At 40.5% G+C, this 24,320-nt stretch overlaps 1 protein-coding gene across 4 annotated transcripts in view; it reads left to right on the forward strand.

The window, feature by feature from the left end:
• Positions 1-24,320, forward strand: part of CCDC141 (coiled-coil domain containing 141) — a 229,118-nt gene that overhangs the window by 48,343 nt on the left and 156,455 nt on the right. For 3 of the 4 annotated variants that reach the window (XM_075529468.1, XM_075529470.1, XM_075529472.1), the window contains exons 3-4: positions 9,158-9,349; positions 13,821-13,929. In XM_075529468.1, coding sequence (XP_075385583.1) covers positions 9,158-9,349; positions 13,821-13,929 — 301 coding nt within the window. The remainder of the gene's footprint in view (positions 1-9,157; positions 9,350-13,820; positions 13,930-24,320) is intronic. The other variant, XM_075529471.1, reaches the window with a different exon arrangement.

Raw genomic sequence — 24,320 nt, forward strand, 5'->3', positions numbered from 1 at the left:
AAGATTGTGCTATTTGCATATTTCAGGATGTTAATAAACCTCCCTCCAATCCTGATGCTGAATTCTTCTTATAATCCAGTTTCTTTGATGATTTGCTCAGCATACCAATTGAATAAGTATGGTAAGAGGATACAACACACCTTTCATGGTTTTTACATCATACAGAATTCTCTTGTTCTGTTTGCACAAGTGCATGTACAAGTTCCTCCTGAGCACAATGAAATGTCTGGAATTCCCATTCTTCTCAAGGTTATCCATCCATAGCTTGTTATGATCCACATAGTCCAATACCTCGGTATAGTCAATTAAACACAAGTAAACACCTTTCTGGTATTCGTTACTTTCAGCTAAGAACTATCTTACATCCGCAATGATGTTTCTTGGTCCATTTCCTCATCTGAATCCAACATGAACCTCTAGTTTAGTCTCTGTCAATATACTGCTGAAAATGTTGTTGGATGGTCATCAACAAAGTTTCCCTTGCATATGATAACAATGATATTGTTCTATAATTCGAGCACTCTGTTGGGTCACCTTTCTTTGGAATGGGTAAAAGTATTCCAGTCAGTTGGCCCAGTGACTGTCATTAAAATTTCTTGGCATAGATGAGTGATTACTTCCAGTGCTTCATTACCTTGTTGAAACATTTCAATGGGTACTCCATCAATTTCTGGAGCTTTGCTTTAGGCTAATGCTTTCAGTGTAGGTTGGAATTCTTCCTTCGTTACCATCGGTTGTTGCTCATATACTACTTCTTGAAATGGCTGAATGTTGACTAGTTCTTTTTGGTACAACAATTCTGTGTATTTACTCCACCTTCTTTTGATACTTCCTGTGTCATTCATTCAATATTTTGCCCATAGAATTTTTCAGTATTGCAACTCAAGGCTTGCATTTTTTCTTGAGCTCTTTCCATTTAAGATATGCCAAGCATGGTTTTCCTTTTCTGTTTCCTAACTCTAATTCTTTGAATATGACATTATATTTTACTTTGTCTTCTCAAGCTGTCCTTTGAAATTTTCTGTTCAGCATTTTTTGTTTATTATTTCTTCCATTTGCTTTAGCTACTCTACCATTGAAAGAAAATTTCAGGATCTCTTCTGACATTCACTCTGATGTTTTATTTATTTCCGATCTTCTCCACGACCATTTGCTTTCTTTATGTTTGATGTCCTGGTTTTCATTCCCACAGTTTATCAGGCTTTGTGGCAGTCAACTAATCTGGTGTCAATTTAAGGATTAAGAGTGTAGGGGTGGAGTCTAGACTGTCAATCTGGAGATAGCCAATGAGACTTCTGTGTGGGCATGGCCTTCTCCTGAGAATTCTGGGAAATCTGGTAATTCCTTCTTGGAGACAGAAGACACCTCTCTCTCTCTGCTACTCCCTGGGACACATTGCAGAAGACAAGCCACATGGATGCAACCAGACCTTGGAAGCTGGAGAAGCCACAGAGAGGCCCCTGCCAGCACTGAGATGCTTACAATGCCACTGACGATGTTTTTATGCTATCCATAAGGTTTTTTTGGGTCTAATTCCCCTCAAGTGGGCAGCCTATTGATTATTTGTAGTCTGTTCTTAATCTGGAAGCACTACTGAAATCTGTCCACTCTGGGGAACCCTGCTGTCATTTGAAATACCAGGGACATAGCTCTCAGCATCACAGCAACACACAGGCCACCACAGTGTGGCCAACTGACTGACAGGTGCTCATTAGCTATTAGAGAGCGGCAAATAAAAACAATGAGATGCCATTGCATAGAAGCCTTATTGTTGTTGTTAGGTGCCAGCAAGGAGGCTCCATCCCATAGCAACTGTAGCACAACAAAATGAAGCACTGCCTGGTCCTGTGCCATTCTCACAATTGTTCCTGCGGCTGAACACTTTGATGCTGCCACTGTCTAGTTCATCTCATTGAGCGCCTTCCTCTTTTTAACTGCCCGTCCATTTTACCAACCAGGATGTCCTTCTCCACAGACTTATCTCTCCTGACAACATATCAAAGTATGTAAGACAGAGTCTTTCCACCTTTGCCTCTAAGGAATACTCTGCCTTACCTTTTCCAACACAGATCGGTTTGTTTATTTTTAGTAGCCCATGATATGTTCAAAATACTTATCCAACATCACAATTCAAATGCATCTATTTTGCTATGTCTTTCCGTACTCAATGTGCAACTTTTACATGCATATGATGTAATGGCTTAGGTCCGGCGCACCTGAGTACTCAAAGCAACATCGTTGTTCTTCTAGACACTGAAAGGTCTTGTGCAGGAGATGTACCTAATGCAATACACCTTTTGACCTCTTGACTGCTGCTTCCATGAGCGGCGATCGTGGATCCAAGCAAGACAAAATCTTCAACAACTTCAACCTGTTTTCCATTTATCATAATGTTGCCAATCGGTCCAGTTGTGAGCATTTTGGTCTTCCTTACATGGAGTTGTAATCCACACTGAAGGCTCCGATCCTTGATTTCATCAACAAGTGCTTTAATTCCTCCTCATTTTCAGCAAGTGAGGCCATATATTTTGCATCTCGTATGTTGTTCATAAGCCTTCCTCCAATACCGCTGCCACATTTTTCTTCGTATAATTCAGCTTCTCTGATGAGTTGCTCAGCACACAGATTGAACAAGTATAGGGAGAGGACACAATCCTGATGCACACCTTTCCTGATTTTAAACCATGCAGTCTTCCCTGTGCCGTTGTCACAACTGCCTCTTGACCCAGGTACAAGTTCTGAATGAGCACAATGAAATGCTCCAGAATTCCCATTCCTTCTCTCTCTCTCTCGCTAATCATTTGATTGGGGCTCACACAACTCTTATCACAATTCATACACACATCAATTGTTTAAAGCACATCTGTACATTTGTTACCCTCATCATTTTCAAAACATTTGCTCTCCACATAAGCCCCTGGCATCAGCTCCTCATTTCCCCCCTCCCTCATAAACTCTTGCTAATTTATAAATTATTATTTTGTCATATGATACACTGTCCAACATCTCCCTTCACCCACTTTTCTGTTGTCCATACTCCAGGGAGGAGGTTATGTGTAGATCCCTGTAATTGGTTTCCCCTTTCTACCCCACCCTCCCTCCATCCTCCTGGTATCGCCACTCTCACCATTGGTCCTGAAGGGATTATCTCTTCTGGATCCCCTGTGTTTCCAGTTCCTATCTGTATCAGTGTACATCCTCTGGTCTAGCCAGATTGTAAGGTAGAATTGGGATCATGATATTGGGGGTGGGGGGTGGATAGGAAGCATTTAGGAACAGGAGGAAAGTTGTATGTTTCATTATTGCTACATTGCACCCTGACAGAAGGGTTGCGGGGAGGAGACGAGCCAGTTGCCTATAGATGGGCTTTGGCTAGACCAGAGGCTTTGGGTCCCCACCCCACATTCCCCTCATTCACAATGATATGATTTTTTGTTCTTTGATGCCTGATACCTCATCCCTTTGATAACTCATGATCACAAAGGCTGGTGTGCTTCTTCCATGTGGGCTTTGTTGCTTCTGAGCTAGATGGCTGCTTGTTTACCTTAAGGCCTTTAAGACCTTAGACCCTATATATTTTAAAAGCCAGGCTCCATCAGCTTTCTTCACCACATTTCCTTATGCACCCACTTTGTCTTCAGCAATCGTGTTGGGAAGATGAGCATCATGGAAGATGAGCTCATATTTTGGCTCTCATGGACTTGTTTTAATTTTCTTAATCTTTCTCCTGGTCTCACATATGAGCAATTGATGGTCTGTTCCACAGTTAGCCACTGGTCTGGTTTTAGTTGCTGATAGTGAGTTTCTCCATCCTGTCTTCCCACAGATGTAGTCAATTTGATTTCTGTGCATTCCATCTGGGGAAATCCATGTGTATAGTCGATTTTCGTGTTGTTGAATATCAGTATCTGCTGTAAACAAGTCTTGGTTTTGAAAAATTCTATCATGAGATCTCCTTCTTCATTTCTAACTCCAAGTTCATATTTTCCTACTTGTGTTCCTTCCTCTTTCTTTCCACTGTTTTCATTCCAACTTACACTAATAGAAAAGTTCAAGAAATAGAAAACAACAAAAGCTGATCAGAGTGCAGACAGACTTGTACTGCGAATGTTATGTGGTACAACTACTTTGGAAAACAGCATTGCCTATCCTTGAAAAGTTATAAAGAGAAATGCCATATGGCAGAGAAAGCATTCTATTTGCTGTATATTCTAGAGATATAAGACTCATGTCATGAATAGATATGTGCGACTCTGTTCACTACAACACTATTCACAATAACAAAAATATAGACACAACCTACATAGCAGCCCATCACAAGGAAAAAAGATAAATAAATTTTAGTGTGCATACACGGTGGAGTACTGCACAATAATAAAAAGTAACAACAAATCTACAAAACACCTCATAACATGGGTGAGTCAGAAGGACATTAGGCTGACTGATATTAGTCCATTACAAAAGGACAAATATACTAGAAAAGTCAAAAAGGGGGTTTATACTTAAAGAAACATTCTTTGATGGTTACCAGGAATTGGAAGCGTTAGGGGGTAAGTCGCTGACTAGACAGTCGACCAATGTTAACTTGGGTGAAGAAGAAGGAAGAACACAATGGAGGTGGGGCAGATTACTGGGAGGGTTGCGAGAGTTAAAGGCAAGAGAAGTAAACACTGTGATATACATAACTTGGCAGAGCTGTGCTATATGTGCAGGTGTATAGATAGACATCCAGGCTGAATAGGTGTGGGAGGGAGAGTGTGAGTATTCCCAGGAATACATATAGATGGAAGGATATTTGTAAATGGCTATTTACCTTTGCTGCAAATTTGCATATGGTAGGGCATACAGGGACAATGCTATTAAAACATCTTAGACATAAACAAAGACCTAGAGGGAATGAGTCATTGGACATGGTGACTCGGGACCATCACCTTAGGGGATATCATGGTCAATTAGCAGAACATAATTCTCAGAGACAAACTTGTGAGAGGCCACATGAGGTACAACTCTTGGGTTCTCTCTATCTGGAGGAGACAAGAGTGATAAAAATGACACAGGGAACAATTAATCCAGTGGACAAACTTAATGCACAAACATCAGACTCAATGACTCTCAGATGGTCCAGCTATGACTAACAACTTCTCAGACAGTGATTACATTAGAAGATGCTAAATAGAGTGGGAGAAAAATGTGGACCAAACCTAAAATCATGAAAGAGATCAGGCTTACAGGTTGAATAGACATGGGTGAAACTCCTGAGACTGGGCTTAGATCACCTGTCAGATCTGGAACTGAGCTTACTGCTGTGACTTAATTTTCAGCCAAACAATAGCCAGGTCTCTACACAGACTCATGAAGTCTGCATAGTTTAGAATAAACAGACACTAAAGAACAAATGGCAGCATTCACCAGAGGACACAAGCAGAAGGTTTAAGCACAAAGGAGGAATGGAAACAGGAAACACAGGAGATGGGATAAGTGATACTACATTGAGGGGATGGCAATGAAAGAGATACAAATTGTTGAATGTAAAAATGATGATCTTCTCTGTAAACCTTAATCCAAGTAATAACAACAACAACAACAACAACAACAACACAGTACCTAATTCAGTAGGGAAGGACTAGCCAATAAGTTGACATGGTAGAAAGGCACCACAAAAAATTGAAGAACACTAAGAGAACCATGAGATCTCCCTAACAATTTTCACCAAGACTGAGGAAGTATCACAGAGACCCAAGTTCTACCCATCAAATACCTGTGTGATTCCTGCTCTATTTTATCCTAGGGACTCTCTTTCCATTGGCTATTGTCCCTAGATCTTTCAGTGGTGGACATATCACTGTCTTATAAATTCTATTCGCATACTGTTTGAGTTCTTGTCTTTTCCAGGATTTCAAATGGCATTTGGCAGTCCTTTGCAGTTGTACAGTGGTTTGAGCATTGGGGAACTAATCACCAGTTCTGTAATTCAAACTCAGCCACTGCTCTATGGGAGAAAGATGAGGCTGTTGGAAAGATTTACATCTCAGAAACTCTGGGCAGCAGTTCTACTCTGTCCTTTAGAGGCAAATTGGGTCAGAATATTCTTGGTGGTAATCGATGAGGAAGTGTATTGGAGGAGCTCTGGAAGTCCAGTGGTTAGGTGGTTAACTGCTGACTGAAAGGTTGAGGGACTGAACCACCTGCCACTCCTTGGGTGAAAGATGTGGCAATCTGTTCTACAAAAATGTTTGGTCTTGAAACCCCTATGACTCAACGTGTGTGTGTGTGTGTGTGTGTGTGTTGGGGAGCACTGAATTGAACCTGCTTTTGATGACAGCCCCCTAAGTGGCCTACAGTCCCCAAAGAATCTACAGCAAACAATCAATTTGCTGCAGATCTTCAAAGCAGGATGTCTGTTGAATTTCTTGGAGAAAATCCCAAGTTCAACTTGTACCAAATTAAACCCAGAGAGTTCTGCAAGAATGTTCTAGCGTTCATTTTGCAGGGAAGGGAATATTTTGTGGTTTATACTAGAGGTCATGGGAGAGTCTCAAGAAAGTAATGGAGCCAGAATTGTAGTCCTTCAAACTGCTTATTCCCAAATCCTCTACATCCATCAATGATTTATAAAGTGTTGCTTCAGTGTGGGCGGGTGTGGGAGGACATTAAGAGGAACTATTTCATATATATTTATCAAGATCATAAGACTGCTGTGTTTGAAACATATTTCCCCAAATACTTCCATACTTTAGATATGAAAACAGCCTATTTTCAGATTGACTTTAGCATTTTTATGTTTACTTGGCAAACTTTCACTGGAAGGTTAATTGTTTTTCTGCTTTGCTCTAAAATGAATTCATTATCGATTATTTCTTATATCACTGAATTAATCAAGTTCTCCTGGCTTCAGTTTTTACTACCATCTTGGCCTTGAGATTGTTACCTTAGAATTTAAAACTCCTAATATTTTTTCTTATTATTATGTATCCCTGAGCAAACACACATTATAAGTGGAAATTGAGGCCAATTTAATTCATTTTCATGATGAAAAGTACAACATGAAAAGCATGCATAATGTAAAAATCAATCCTCACGATATTCAAACGCTTGTCACCTAAGAGGGAAGTGCCCAGATATGTAGGTAAAGATAAATACATATTTCATACAACTCTCCTGAAATTTGGACCATCAGTCTTGTTTAACCTAAGTGCCAAAAAGAACAGAGATGACACATATTTAGTGGACATCTCTATAGAGTCAGGCTCTGATCAAGGTACTTTATTTTGCTGCATTGTAGCTTTATTATCCTTCCTTATCAAGCAAGGATGTTACTTTGAGGGCTGAGATGCATCTGGCCCTGGCCATGGTTTCTTCAATCGTCTCATATGCAAGCAGCAGGTGGACATTGAAGAAAGACCAACTCATAATGGATGTATTTGAACGATGGTGCTGGTGAATACTAGTGATAATAACATGGACTGCTGAAAGAGCAAACAATTGGGTCTTGGATGAAGTACAGCTAGAATGGTCCTTAGAGAGTAGGAAGCCAACATTTTGTCCCATGTTCTTCGGACATGTTGCCAGGAGTAACCAGTCCCTAGAGAAGGACACCAGGCTTGGTAAAGTAGTGGGAGAATGACAAAGAGGTAAGACCCTCTACACGATGGATCGACACAGTGGCTGCATCAATGAGCTCGAACACAACAGTTGGGAGGATGGCACAGGACTGGACAGTGTTTCTTCTGTTGTCCAGAGGGTCATGAGGAGTTGGAACCAGCTCAACCACAACTAACAACAACATATTTATATATATATTATATCATATTTATATTTTAAATATCATATATTAGATATAACATATTTAGTATATAATTAATATATTCAAGTATAATGTTGTATGTTAAATATTATAAATGTTATTTATAATATATATATATTTGACTTTACCTGGTATAGCTCATCTTTTTTAAAATTTTATTATTTTTAATCATTTAAATCATTAATAAGGCTCTTACAGTGTTATAGCTCATCTTTCTTTACAATATTTATGCTTTTTATTTTATGATAACTCCATCAAACACTAATTAGTTGAATTTTGCTTCCTTTTATTACTCAATATAACCTTCCCCTTTTCATTGTAAAATAGGTTTTTTATCAACTTATGTTGATCATATTCCTATGTTCATATCTTAAATGTCCTCCTAGTATACAAGGGGCTTCAAAACTGTTATGGAAAAATGGAATGAATAGAGTATTTTCCCTGAACATTTTAAAACGTGCTCTTCCTCCCATACTTTTCTTTTGTTTATTACATGTTAGTTCTTTTTTCTTTGGACATGTTTGGATTTATGCCTGTCGTTTTTAGGCTTGATGGTGCAGGGGGTGTTCATTACAACATCAATGGTTTAGCCCTCCCAGTTGTTTCACTGAAGAAAGATGAGGCTGTCTTCTCCCATAAAGATTTAAAAGTCTCAGAAACCCAAGTAGGCAATTCTACCCCTCAATACAATCCTATATGAGTAAAAAAAGATGCTTATGATTTTCTGTCAATTTCAAAAATAAAATGGGATCTATGGGTTCTTCCTCCTACCCTAAAACGATGTGATCATTTAAGCACATGTTTCCTTTCATCTGCCATATTTTGTAGAATAATCCTTAATATCAGTTATACACATTCTATTCATAACATTAATTTTATCTCTTAAGAATTTTTTCCTAACACTTCCATTAAGCTACACCAACCAATTGAGAATTAGTGGCAATTATTTAGAATAAACAGTACGCTTTACCGTAGTCGTCATTCCTTTTCTGGATCATTGTATTTGAATATGTTCCAATATATTGATTTATTTGGGGAAGTATGCGGTCAGCACAATACTCCGCACCACTGAAGACTGAGACAGAAGCGTTTGATAAGAGTCTGCAGTGTTTACACCAAATTGAAGTGTGAATGCCCTTAGCCTGCACCCGCCCCAACCCTACCACAGTTTGCTGCCCTCTCCCTCCAGCTCACTTGTTTCTGAACCAGTTTGCACCTATATTCCCAGGCCTTCTACCTCCCCAGATCATAATGATTTCAAATATTTAAATGTTTAAATGAAGTGAGCATCAGTTCTTATGGCGAGTTATGCTGTCTGTTATACCGCCCCCCTTCCCGCCCCCTTGGCTGTAGGCTTTAGAAGACAGAGTATGGGAACTCCTACAGGAAGCAGACAGGACGGCGGAAGAGAACCAGGATCAGAGCCAGGTGTACGCCGCCATGGCCGACACCCTGGGGGACGCGTGGGCTGCCCTGGTCTCCATGCTTGAAAGAAGACGGGAGCTCCTCCAGCTGACCTCTGAGTTTTTTGAAAATGCCTTGGAGGTTTGTGCCAAAAGCAACTTCTCCCTTCTCCACATCCTTATACATGCTTGCGCTCATGAACATGTTTATGTCCATAATGAGACACTGCAAATCAGGCTAAAAAAAGGAATCATAGCTCATGCAGATGTCATTTTTGACTGTTGACATGAAATTATCGATGATACAAATGTAGATGTTCAAATAAACACTGAGTACACATGTTTAAAGGGAAGTAGATTATTAACTAAAACTGGAACTACTACCCACAAGCTATCATGATTCCCTTTTAAGAAGCTAGTTAGGGAGTCACTAAATCAAGCAATGAGTCCAGATGCAGTATCATTAGGAAATGCAGAGTGTTCTGGTTGGCTAAATCTGGACGATAAAATTTCTTCTGTTTTTTTTTTTTAAAAGCAATCGCAGAATATTCTACAGAATGAATTTGGCCTTTGTAAACAGTACTTTTTAGAGTATTTTTCGAAGGCATATATTTGGGTTTGCATAGCTTGAGTTTTTAAAAATACAAAACAAAAAAGCTCTGAACCAACTGCTGTCGAGTTGATTCTGACTTACAGTGACCTTAGAGTTTCTCGGGCTGTGAATCTTCACAATAACAGGCAGCCTCATCTTAAGCCAGCGGAGCACCGGTGAGTTCAAACTGCCGACCTTGAGTATTAGCAACACATAAGCGGTGCACTGCCGCCAGGGCTCCTGACCAAAACCCAAGGGAAGGAGCAATGCTGGCCCTGAGAGGTCACCCCTCCTGCGATTGTTCTTAAATTCTGTGATCCTTCAAGGTTTCCAGTTTGGAGTGTGGGACTCAGAGACCATTCAGCAGATGCGTTACATTTGCTGTAAGACAATTCCTGGGAATTTCACTCCCTGTAGCAGTACATTCGATTTGAAAATTTGATGGGAGAGCGCTCACATTATGATGAAGCACTAGTTAAAAAAATATGATATCTTCAATCTGAAAAGTTGAGACAAATCCACAACAATGAAAGAAGGAACATTGGTAATAGAATATAAAAATTGAGGCAACCATATGCATCATGAGCTTGTTTAAAAGAAAATAGGGCAGTAAATGAAACATTACATCAATGTTTATGGTTTATTTTCCACTATGTAACTGCTTGAGTCCAAGTGCAAGTTCATTTTACAGACCATGGTGGGGGAAATTCATAACTGTTCCATTCTGTGAAAGGAATAAACCAGGTAAAGTATACCTACAGGTGCCAAAGTATGTATGCATTGATTTGTTCTGTTTTGAAAGTGGGATATAGGTGTCCTTTGTCCTTACAATTCAGCTCTTCTCATTTTAAAAATCATTTTATTGGGGGCTCTTACAGCTCTCATAACATGCCATACATCACTCGTATCAATTGAACCAAACACATTTGTAGATCAACTCAGCTCTTCTGAGCACAGGAAATTATCTTCTTTCTAACATTAGGCCCCGATATTTATTTTCCATTACATAGTGTCTTTAATGGTAGGATAATTCTCTCTGTGATGAGTAAATCACTTTCAAAATTACATAAAGTAAAAGGAAATACCAATTAAACCATATTACAATCCAGTAATGCAATTCTTACGCTTGAGTTAGCCTTTATTGGATTTAGTGAAAAGTCTGTTTCTTGTATTATCCTACTTGAAATTCCGGGGACTACTTCATACTACGCTGAAGGCTAGCTCTTACATTTTCTTCTCTGCTTTTTGTGTGTTTTCATTAGTCCTTTTTATTTTTTAAAGAGGGTAAAATATATAAGCCCATGAAATGTGCAACACTTTACCCCAACCCATTGCCATATCTCTTCTGTAGATGTTTCAGGAAAGAGAAGAGAAAAAAACATCCACAGATAAAAGTTTACTCAGAAACTGTCCGAGTAAAGTTTATTTAAAAATATATTTATGTAGAAAGCTGAAATGTAGATAGAAATGCTATAGTGATGCCAAAACATATGTGAAGTTCTACAGAGAAAAATCAAATCACTAGCCAGAGGGCTTTCTCTGTCCCTGAAGGATCCCCTCATAGAAGGCCCTTGAAAGCAGTTATTAGAAATGGAATGAATGAGAAATGTCTAGGGTGTGTAGATTCACTCCGGTTACTGAACTCTCTGCATGTACAAGTTCATTAGAGACCAAAATGCCTTACTGAATGATTGATAAATTATTACAGAATGACTCAAGCCTACAGATTTAGTCTCCCAATGGAGTATTCCCTTTTCAAATACCACACAGCAGTTTAGGCACAGTGGTGACCCGGTGGTCCCATCAGCTTGTTCTTACAAAATAGCAGTAGCTTCATTGACATGTCAAAGAAAGCCAGGCTCTCCCATAGTCCATGCCTTTTATAACTCTGGATACTATGCGGTGGTTGTAATGAGAAAGATACAGTAGACCTTGTTCAGCAGGTAGTTGCACAAAGAGTCAAAAGCTTCACATTCAAAGACGAGCGTTTGGAACAAAAGCAGACACAGGCCAGAAGAGGCTTTAGTGTCTTTCTCATGAATAGTCAATGCTACTTTTGTTAATATATTTTAAGTCTAGTCCAAAGGTGAGCATGCTGATCAAAATGTTCTGATAAAATTATAATTTCTCTTGATCTTAGTGCTAAAATAACCCGTTATTTGTTTATCACAATGGATGCACTCATGGTGGTACAGTCAGTTAAGCATTTGCCTGTTAGTCAAGGTCAGCAGGTCAAACCCACCAGCCACTGTGTGGAGAAGGGAAGGCCTGTCTGCCTCTGTAAAGATCGACAGCCTCGGAGACCCCCTGACTGTGGCTAGGAGTCAGAACCGACTCCAAGGTTTCTGTACTAGTATAACAACTATGTTTTCCCTTCTGAAGTTTATTTTGATTATTATTCCCTTGAGGATTTTAGTGGCATTTCAAGCAGCTCTCTCCCCTTGTATCTTTTCTATGGAGAGACACCGAGACTAGCCATACTCCTTGTCATGCATGAACACTTCTATGCTTTTTTCTTGAAGCAAAGGAAATTTCTTTATTTCTGCTGTAGCTAATTTTATTTTTATTTGTCAAAATGGACAAAAAGTCCTTCATTTTAAAAATTCAAACCAAGGCACAGGTTACAGTTCTGAAGGTGAAAGTCCACCTCCTCATGCAAGTCACCCAGAGTGACTTTCTGCTGTATTTGCTGCAGACAACTTTCTCTTGCTTTGACAACAGTTCGGACTAGATTCCATGTTACTCTGAAACTCGCATTTTTCACAGGAACAAAATAACTATATTTTAGCTTTCTCTGGAACTAAGTACTTAGGCTGAATCTATGGTTACATTTCAACCAGTTTTGTGTTGCTTTTTCTTAACAAGCTTCCCTTTTTTTTTTCATTTCTTTTTTCCCAACAAACTGCCTTAGAATATTGAGAGTGACTATCCATCACAGAGAACACAATGATGTTAGTTGAAAACATTTGACTGACATTTCAGCAGTAAACAAGTTGGTTGATTTCAGCATTTATGACATTTGTAGATAAGAAAGCAATCCAAACGGAGGAGAATAATGTTTTCCCCTGGCACCTTCTAAACTGGCTACACGGAAACACACACACACACGCACCACCTCTGTCACCACCGCCACCTCTACCACCTCCACCACCACCTCTACCACCACCTCCACCACCACCACCACCTCTACCACCACTACCACCTCTACCACCTCCACCACCACCTCTACCACCTCCACCATCACCTCTACCACCTCCACCACCACCTCTACCACCACCACCTCCACCATCACCTCCACCACCACCTCCACCACCACCACCACCTCTACCACCACTACCACCTCTACCACCTCCACCACCACCTCTACCACCTCCACCATCACCTCTACCACCTCCACCACCACCTCTACCACCACCACCTCCACCATCACCTCCACCACCACCTCTGCCACCACCGCCACCTCTACCACCACCTCTACCACCTCTACCACCTCCACCACCACCTCCACCTTCACCACCACCACCACCACTACCACCTCCACCACCACCTCTGCCACCACTGCCACCTCTACCACCACCTCCACCACCACCACCACCTCTACCACCTCCACCACCACCTCCACCACCACCTCTACCACCACTACCACCACCACCACCACCTCCACCACCACCTCTACCACCTCCACCATCACCTCTACCACCTCCACTACCACCTCTACCACCACCACCTCCACCACAACCACCACCTCCACTACCACCTCTAACACCACCACCACCACCATCTTCACCTCCACCTCCACCACCTCCACCTCTGCTTCTGCCAACACCACCTCCACCACCTGCACCACCATCACCACCACCTGCACCGCCACCACTACCAACCACCACCACCACTCCTACCTCCACACACACATAATAATGTAAGTAATGACTCCATTAAAACATCTGTGAATAACTAAAATGGTACATTGGTTTATATTTTTTCAACTATTTTCCTCCACTGTCCTGTCTTTCTGTTGTAGTTCGCTATTAAAATAGACCAAGCAGAAGATTTCCTCCAGAATACTCAGGAGTTTGAGAGTGTGGAGTCCTTACAATCACTTCTTCAGCTCCACGAACATCATACCAAAGGTAAGACGTGTTTATTTCTTACCTAAGCTTTGAAAGATTTAAAACACTAATATCTAAATGCCAATGTATGACTATATTTTAAATGTATCCATTTGATTATGCCAAATCTTGTTCCAAGAAAGATTAAGTAATGTTTGACTTGGTAAAAATCATCTTATGTCGGGAAAAACTAGTTGTAGATGATTTTAAAGGGATGGTAGAGAGTCTCCAAGAGATTCAGTTATTTCAGCTGCTAGATTTTCTTTCTAAAGGCAGGGACCGTTCCCATCTGCCCATCTTTTTATCCTCAGGCTGTGGTACAATGCGTGGCACAATATGGATCCTTTATAATAGTTCATGATTAAATAAATGGTTGAGTGCTGAGAACACTGGAAGTAGTCTTTAAGTATAGCTTGAAGGAAAATCCCTCTTTTTCCATTGTAATTATTTTTTTTTAAGTTGTGAACTTTTGTCCAGGTAAAAATCTAATAAAATACTACTTAAAATGATCTCACTTCTTTAAAAAAATTGATGGTCTGATTGTTAACAAACAATTTAAATGGAAGATTTTCCCACCAGAATTTGAGGCGAGGCAGGACTGGAGCAGGAAAGAAGAGCAGGAAAGAGTAGCCGTTTATTTTTCTAGAAGGGGGTGGGGGCGGTGGGCAAACCACGGCTCTCTGACCACATGCTCCTTTGCTATGTGTCTGTGAAATAAAATTGACCAGTTGAAAGGATATTATTCCGTGATTTCATTTGTTTACAAAATATATTTACGGCTCTCAAACAGTTTTTAAATTGTCGCGAGGGACAGGATGGGCTCCTCCGTCTCCAAAGCTTATTGTGCTCCAGAAGAACAAACAAACCAGTGTTGGAAGACGTACACCAGGAAGCTCCGTTGGAGAGAAGATGAGAGCATTCATCTCACGTACTTTGAAGAGGACAGCAGAAGAGACCAGTCCCTGGATGAGGACATCCGGCTTGGTGGCCTACAGGGTCGGTGGGAAGGAGGGAGCCCTTCAATGAGACGGATGGACACCGTGTCTGCAAGAGCAGAATCCAGCATGACAAGAGCAGTGATTTGCTCTGTTGCGCACGGGTTTGATGGGAGTTCGAATGGACTCGATGGTACCGATCAACAACAGCTCTTGATTACCACCGTGTTCTGGAAGGCAACAGTTGGTTCCGATCTTGCGAATGCATCGCCTCTTTCTTACTGTCAAATAGAGCTGTACCTGAGTGGAACAGCCTCTTGAATTCCTTAGTCAGACGCTAGCTGGCCATCTAGTTCCCCCAGCTTAATCCTGCCAGACAGGGGCAAAGGCATTTGTAAAGACGCAGTAGATGTTGCGTTGACACCACACCCTCCGAAGGACCCTCCACAGTAGATTATTGTGGCTGTTACCTCTCCCGACTTTTCCACACTTCAGAGATGACACACCCAGTCTTTCCTGCATCCATTTTCATGAGCACCAATGAAGCCCATGTGTGTCATTTTAACTGACACGGCTCTGGAGGATCTCCCCGAATGGGGACTTTAAACAGCTTCCTATTCGAGCAGCACTCTGTGCCTGTTACGTGGCAGCAGCCACTGGGAGCCCGGTGACAGAGCTGGGTCTACAGGCCCTGTTCACTCTCCCTCCAATGAGCCCGCTCAGTGCCCAGCAGATTCCTGCGGAAACCTGGCAGCTACTTGGGCTTTTGTTGAAAGGTCATTACTTTAGCAATCAAATGAAAGCATTTTTTCAGAGGGCTAGGGGGCTGTAGCCGAGAGACATTCCCCTCGGATTTGCTGAAAGCAGGGACGTATTCCTTATGCGACTTTCTGGTTGTTGTTTTGCTTGTGATTCAGAAGCGCTTCACAGTGTGAATGGGGCACACGCTGTTGTGTTTGGGGATGCGAGCCCCCTGCGCCCTGGCACCCTGCAGCCAGGACCACCTTTGGGGTAAGAATGTTTGAGAAGCCAGAGGGTCTTCTCTTAGGAGATGGTTGAAACGGCTAATGGAAGGCTGGGGAATGCATGGCGATATAGTATCCTTCAGTCAGGATGACAGGTTTATCATAACATTTTTGTGTTCTGTTATGTGTCACGGAGGTAGGTGGACGCGGCGGCTGCAGCAATTGACTCCACAGGAGGATTGTGAGGATGGTGCCAGGCGGGCCCCGTTTCTCTGCTGTGTGTACATTCACTGTGTGTCAGAACCAACTCACACCAGCATGTGCCACTCAGACAGAAGCCCGGTGGCACCATGGGTTAAGCATTGGGCTGATCACCTCAGGGCCAGCGTTTCACCCACAGCCGCTCCACAGGAGTCGGACGAGGCTGTGTGCGTCCATAAGCATGTATGATCTCAGAAGCACCACGCAGCAGTGCCACTACTCTGTCTTAGAAAGTCGACTAAGATGACAGTTTTGCATGCATATTCAAAAATTCAATTACGGCTATAAGATGAGCACCGCATGTATATTATACTTAAATTTAAGAAAATACATCTATATTTACAGCTAGCTATTTCCCCCCCTGAGATATTGACCAATGAACTGGCTAGAGCATGAGTGTTAGGATAACAAAGCTTTGTAACATAAAAGAAAAAAACATAATAAAATTTATTTCTCATATTCACTTTTTTAGTTATTTTCAGCTATGATTTTTCCTCAGTCAGCAATGCTAAGGCTGTGTTGAATAGGAAGCTTACAGTTTATATACAATACAACGAACACTACAGAGAGCAGATCTAAGATGAATGCATTGATATTTATGCCTTCTGGAATGTTACAGAATAAAATTGTTCCTGTCTCCATATGAAAATCCTTGAAATAGCTTCAGCTCGGATCTCCTGTTTTTCCTGGTTAAAGTCTTCTCCTGCAGACAGGGTTCCCATATTGTTTTTCCAGTCAAATTGCCCTCCATTGACCAACTTGTAAATTACGTAATTAAGAGAGGCAACTAATTAAGCAATATCTTCGGAACAGATGCCAGGGGAGAAACCCAGTGTCGCGTGTCAGGAGAGCACGTAGCCCAGTTTAGCAGGGAATATTGTTTGGAGGTTCCCTCCGTGCTCCCTGTGGGCACCTCCGCCCTGTGTAGTAGTAGTTGACGTCCTTGTTTGGTTCCATCACGAGACTGGGAGACTGTAGGGGAGTCCTTAATATATCTGAGTCTTAGAGATTTAGATGAGTGTCCAACCTGAAGTATCTTCACGAGTGTTATTTTTACACCACAGTCATGTGCAGCATGACAGGATGATGCAAGAGCGAACCACAAAGTGCTAGAGGACCTCAAGGAGGAGACCACTGACCCCCAAGTTTGAAGCATCACCATGGTGTCCTCTAGTTTCCAGTGTTGCTGCTGTCATTGTTGCTAGGTGCCCTCAAATCAGTTTGGACTCACGGTCAGCGACCCCCACGTTCAACAGAACAGAACATGACCAGGCCCTGCGCCATCCTCATAGTTCTTGATAAATTGAAGCCCATTGTGGCGGCCCCTGTGTCGATCCAGTTCATCGAGGGTCTTCCTCTTTTTTGCTGCTCTTCCACTTTGCCATGAAACTATGGAGCGTGTTGAGCAGAGCCAGAATTCCAGCACATTTCATTGTGTTCATTTGGGACCTGTGTATTTACCAAGAGACAATAGTGCGAACGGGATAAGAGAATGCTGCATGGTTTAAAATTAGGACAGGTATGTATTAAGGTTGCATCCTCTCCCCAGACTTATTTAATTTGTAGTATGCTGAGAAAATAATCAGAGAAGCTGGATTATATGAGAAGTTGAATTATAAGTAGAAGAACAGGGCAGAAAGTTCAGAAGAAATTTTATCAACAACATGTAACATGCAGATGACACAACCTTGCTTGCTGAAAGTGAGCAGGACTTGAAGCACTTGCTGATAAAGATCAAGGACTGCAGCCTTCACTGCGGAGTACAACTCTATGTAGAGAAAATACCAATCCTCACAACTGACCCACTGCGTGACATCACGATAAATGGAGAAAAAGATTGAAATTGCCAAGGATTTCATCTCACGTGGATTCACAACTAATATTCATGGGAGCAGCAGTCAACAAATGAAATGGCACATTGAGTCAATGAGCTACACAAGACCGCGTTAAAGTGTTGAAAAGCAAGCCTGTCACTTTGAGGGCTGAGGTGCCCCTGACTCAAACCAGGGTGCTGTCAAGTGCCTCATATGCACTCTGCTTTCAAAATATTTATTTGGAAAGATTGTGTAATAAGCTATGAATCCCCCAAACTTGTGTCAGCCTTCATCTATGAATATTAAATTTATCCATAATGATAGAAAACTCTATAAATATTAGCATGAAATGTATCTTACTACTATTTTTAGATACCATGAAAACAACACTATTTATTGACTATCTACTAGCTTCACATCATAAAATCTTGTGTCAACTGTAAGGTTTTGCATTTGCAGAAATAAACAACCTTTAAAATAAATAAACAGTAAAGATTTTGTATTTCTTCAGCATTATTATATACAAAAAGGCTTCAAATCAATATTTTGTGGAGTAGTAAAATGAAAGGATACTTGCATTTTTCCATGGATGTATAAAAGCACTTCTTATTGTGAATTGGGTGGAGATGTACGTCTCAGATCCTCGTCTTTGCATCTACAGCTTCAACAATTTTGCAAAGCCTCCAGGTAGCTTGTCCTGCCCTGCCTATCCCCACCACCCTGTAATTGGCTAGCTCTTCCTCCTCACCAAGTTGACCCTTTTCCATCTTTTACCCTATTTCGTTCCTTTCTCTCCCCCTTCCACCCCTGCTATCTATCAAAGTCTTCTTCCTTTGGTCTGGTAACCTTTGTCTTAATGTCTTTCATGGCAGGTGTCTCATACAATAGTTGTCCTTTCGTGTCCGACTGACTCCACTCAGCATCCTGTCCCCACCTCCGTCCATGTCACAAGGGGTCTCACACCTTCATCACCGTCCTCCAGTGCAGCCTCGTCTTCCTCGGTGTGTGTGTCCCAGAGTGTGTTTCTCTAGCCTTCCACAGACGGGCATTTTGACTGCTCGTGTTCTTGCAGTGGTTCTATGTGCTGTTTGAGGCCCCCATCACACAGAGAGAGTTTATCCTCAGGAATATCACTCCATATGAAATAAATAGCTTGGAAGATGTTAACTGTGAAAAAGAAAATAAATGGACAAAGGAAGGCTGAGGAATAGATTGCTTTTAAGTTAATTATGATAGAAATCAACAAAGTAATTTCCGCCTGGGTACATTTTAATAATTTTCCTTTAGCTCAGAGGGCAACATGCCTGACCATAGTGTGATAGTGACTACAGTATTTCAGCATAAGCAAAAAAGGGGAAAAAAGATCAGAAAATGTTCACCAGTGAAAATTCTGGCAAGTTACATATCTCCTTATGGTAGCCTAAAATGTTGGCCTGATCCATTGTTATCCTGCAGTTGCAGAAATGCCTAAAGGTGTACTTCCATTCTCATTTGAAATATCCCCATGAAATTCATATCTATCAATAATGAACCTGAATATACATTAATTAAATATAACATCAAAAGAGAGAGTAGCAGAATGGATAAGGAAATATGATTCATTAGTATACTGTCTATAAGATCACATGGTAGACACAAAAGACATAAATAGGCTAAATATAAAACTATTGAAAATACAGATATCAAACACATGACAATAAAACACTTAATAGGGGTGGGAATATTGATTTCTGATAAAGCTGACCTTAAGCACAAGAGGCAAGGAAGGGCATTATGCAATGATTAGAGGGTCAGTTACACAAGAGGGCACGGCTACAATTAATAGCTAAGTACCCAATGAAAGAACCTGAAAATATAGAAATCAAGCTTTAACCAAATTTAAAACAGAAATAGACAACTCCAAAATAGTCGTAGGAGACTTTCAGTGAAGGACAGACCAATCTAAGAGGACACTAAATAATACACAGATGATATCAATTGAAATATGAACCAGCTTGCCCTTGTGGACATACACAGAACATGCCCCCAACCTATAGTCAAATATGCATAGTTTCCAGCAGAGACTGAAAATTTCCCAGACTAGACCAGATGTTAGGCTATGCAGCATGCCTCCATACATTAAACATGTCACAACATTGCAAAGCATCTCCTCAGATCACATTGCTCTAGTTAGACATCAACTATAGAAAGATCAATGTTGGAGGGGGAAATAAAATATATGGAAACTGAATAACACAGTGCTTAAAAACTACTGGGTAATAGAAGAAAGAAATCCATTGAATCAAGCACGAATGAAATCATAACATACTAAAACCTTTATGGCCCAGCAAAAACATACTTAGAGGAAAATTTATAGCAATAAATAATTTACACACCAAAATAGAAGAACTAAAGAAAAAAATCAACACCTTAGCCCCAAATCTTCAACAATTAGAAAAATAGCAGCAAAATAAGCCAACAACCACCAGAAGAAAAGAAATAGTCAAGATTAAACTAACTCACGGCCATTCAGTTGACTCTGGCCCATAGCATGCTAAAGGACTTGCCTTTGTGAGCTTCTGAGACGGTGACCCTTACAGACATAAAATGCCTCATCAGTCTCCCAAGGAGCAGCTGGAGGCTTTGTATTGCTACCTTTGCAGTTAGAAGCCCCGAGTTTAACCTACGACGTAGAAATCAATTAAAGGGGCAATAGAAAAATAATAGAAAGAATGAGACTAGAAGTTCAGTCTTTGAATGTATTAATTAAAATCAACAAGTCTTTAGCCAATCTAACAAAGGAAAAGGAGAATATGAAAATAGCACTAATAAGAAGTGAAATGGATGATGTCACAACAGAACAAATTGAAATAAAAATGATAATAATAGCGTAATCTGAAGAACTCTACCCCAACATATTTGAAAACCTAGAAAAAAGTTGAAAATTCTGTAGAAACTCACTATCCACCTAAACAAACGGGAACTGAAATAGAAATGTGAACAAACCTAGAGCAAAAGAGGAAATGGAACAGGTCATTAAAACATAAAGAAAAACTAGAACAGCTAACATCAATTCAAACTATTTCAGAATACAGAAAAGGAGGGAGTACTGCTGTTGTATTTTATGAGATGAGTATGACCTTATTATCAATGCCAAGCAAAGACAGTACTGATAAAGACAATTATAGACCCAAATCCCTCATGCTCATTAGCAAAAAAGTCTCAACAGTATTTTAGCCAATAGAATCCAACAATGTATCAAATATTGATGTATCATGACCAAGTTGGAGCCATACCAATCATGTAATGATGGTTCAGTGTTAGAAAACCAATCAACACGATATACCACATGAGTAAAACACAAGAAAAGAACCACATGAGCATATCAATCAATGCAGAAAAATCATTTGATGAAATCCAACACTTATTGCTGATAAAAATACTTAACAAAATAGCAATTGAAGGGAAATTGCTGAACATAATAAAGTGCATATATACAAAGCAAATGGACCTGTTGGTCTCTGAGAATGGACTATCAAAAACTTTACTTTCATTCATAAAACCTTACTTTCTATATATATATATATTAAACGCTGAAAAGAAATCAGCAAAACAGTGTTATTTATAACAGTCACTCAAAAGATGAACTATTTAGAAATAAATCTAATCTGAGATACATAAGGCTTATATAAAGAAAATGAAAAAATACTACTATCGTAAACAAGAACAGACCTACATAAATGGAAGAAGAACATGCTCATAGATGAGAAGACTTAACATTTGAAAATGTCAATACCACTCAAAGTGATCTGCAGATATAATGTAAGCTGATTTGAATTTCAACATCATTCTTTAAAGCAACAAGAAAACGAATCACTAACCGTATGGAAAAGAAAGAGAGCCTGGATAAGCAAAGCACTAATAAAGAATAAAGTAGGAGTCCTCGTATTTCCTAATCTCAAAAGCCACCACACAATTGTGCTTGTGAAAGCAGCCTGGCACAATGGAACATATCTGAGAACCCAGAGGTAAATATATCCATCTTTGGAGAGCTGATCTTTTACAAAGTACTGGCAGTCATTAAATGAGGGTGATGCTATCTATTTAACAAATGATGCTAGCAAAATGGGATATCCATTTGCAAAAAATGAAACGGGACCTATATTTCACATTATAGAAAAAAAACCAACAACTCAAATTGGATGAAAGATCTAAAAGTAAAAGTTAAACTGTAAGTACCATAAAAGACAAAAAAGGGACAAACCTAGTCATCCTAGTAGTCCATCAAACATAACTAAAAGCCTGAAAAGAGTAGAAGACAAATCAGATACTTGAGACTTCCAAATTAGACATTTATTCCTATCAGAAGATTTCAGTACAATAATAATAATATACTATTGATCAAGGGTTCATGAGGGTGGGTGGGGGTGGGGGGAAGAGGAGCTTATACCAAGGGTTAAGATGTTTTGGAAATGATGATGGCAATACATGTACAAATATGCTTGATGCAATTGATGTATCAAATGTCATAAGAGCTTCAAGAGCCCCCAATAAAATGATTTTTAATTGAATTAAATTTTATAAAGCTTTCATTACTATAATATAAAGAGAACCTGGGAAGTAAAAATAGACTGGAAAAATTGTCAATGACATATCGGACAAGTTACAAACCTCTAAATTTATAGGAGATTGCAGCGTCGGAACAACAGCAACAACAACAAACAATCCAATCAAAATGGGCAGAGGGCATGAACAGACACTTGACCGAAGGAGACATTCAAGTGGCCAACAACAACATGAAGAAATACTTGTGATCATTAGCCATTAGAGAGACGTATATCAAAATAAGAATGAGATACAATTTCACAACAGAATTAATAACAAGTTAAAAAAAATAACAACCCCAAACCAGAAAGTCCCAAATGCTGGTGAGGGTATGGAGAGACTAGAATTTCCACTCACCACGGATGGAATTGCCAAATGGTCCCACCTCTGTGGGAAACAGTATGGCTCCTCCACCCAGTGATACACTTTCTTCCATAACAATAGACAGATCCGTTAGTGGACCGGTCACACTCGTGAGGTGTGCACACCTTACAAGAATCAACCATTCAGGATCAAGGAGGCAGGTTTTACTGGAGGACAAAGTTCAGAAGGGTTAGGCAAAAAGGAGGAAGGGAGACAGGAAGGCCAGGGAGGAGGCAAGATGGGTGATGTTACATTCAGGGGATTACGGTGAATGAGATGAAACAATGTGTGTGAATCCTTGAATGTAAACGGATGCCCTCTAAACCTTCATTGATTCTCAATAAAATGTTAGCAATAGAAATACCATGTGATCCAGAAATCTTATGACCAAGTATCTATCCTGAAGATGTGGCATGGATCTACACAGTGGATGGTGACACGAAGACTTATGGATGCCTTGTTCGTGGCAGCAGTACTCACGATAGTCAAAGAAACAAGGGAAAGCTCCTCAATGGCCAGTATCAGAGGAGTGGCCAGACAAGGCCTGACACCTGGACACAATGGATACCTTACATGATTCAGGAGGGACGATGCCTCTTGGAAACACGTCATTAGCTGAGTATGCCTGGAAGACCTTGTGATGAGTGAAGTCACAGAAAGACAAATAGTGTAGATTGTGCAAACTTTTCATACCCAGAACACATTTTTTCATAGTTTCCAAGAGTGTGAGGGAAAGGAAGATGCATCGCTCTCTGGACCGTGCAGTGTTTCCCACAGTGGGCGATACCACCCTCTGGGGGGCACTGAAACTACCAGGGGGAGCTGCAAACGCACGGACCTATACGACTGGAAAACCGATTTGTTCTATAAACCTTCACCCACTCACTCACACACACACACACACACACACAAATTTTTAAAAGTCAAGGGGAGACATCAGATGGTGTAAGATATGACAAAATAATAATAATATATAAACTATCAAGGGTTCATGGGGGATGGGGGAACAGGGAGGGAAGGGAAAATGAGGAGCTGATACCAAGGGCTCAAGAAGAAAGCAGGTGTTTTGAGAATGATGATGGCAACATATCTACAAATGTGCTTGACACAATTGATGTATGTATGGATTGTGATAAGAGTTGTATGAGCCCCTAATAAAATGATAAAATAAAGTCAAGTGTATAATACCTAATAGAAAGGGGGGGAATACCAGGAGCAAACTCTGTTCATATACCCATGTGTGTGTAATAACACAAGCTCCTTGATGCAAAGAATCCAGCATCAATCTGTTCAAAGGTCACCCCAATTCCTATCCTCCCAAAAACACTGAACTCACTGCCGTGGTAGATTCCAACTCCTAACAAACTCTACGGGACGCCGCAGAACTGCCCCTTCGGCCATGCTAACTAACACATTCCCCCAAAACCAGTTCCTTTGTACCTGTCTTCCGCCCTTTCTTTCAGTTTCCCAGACCTTGTTCTAGACCTCTT

The sequence above is a fragment of the Tenrec ecaudatus genome, chromosome 13 (genome assembly GCF_050624435.1).
Source record: "Tenrec ecaudatus isolate mTenEca1 chromosome 13, mTenEca1.hap1, whole genome shotgun sequence".
Lineage (NCBI taxonomy): Eukaryota > Metazoa > Chordata > Mammalia > Afrosoricida > Tenrecidae > Tenrec > Tenrec ecaudatus.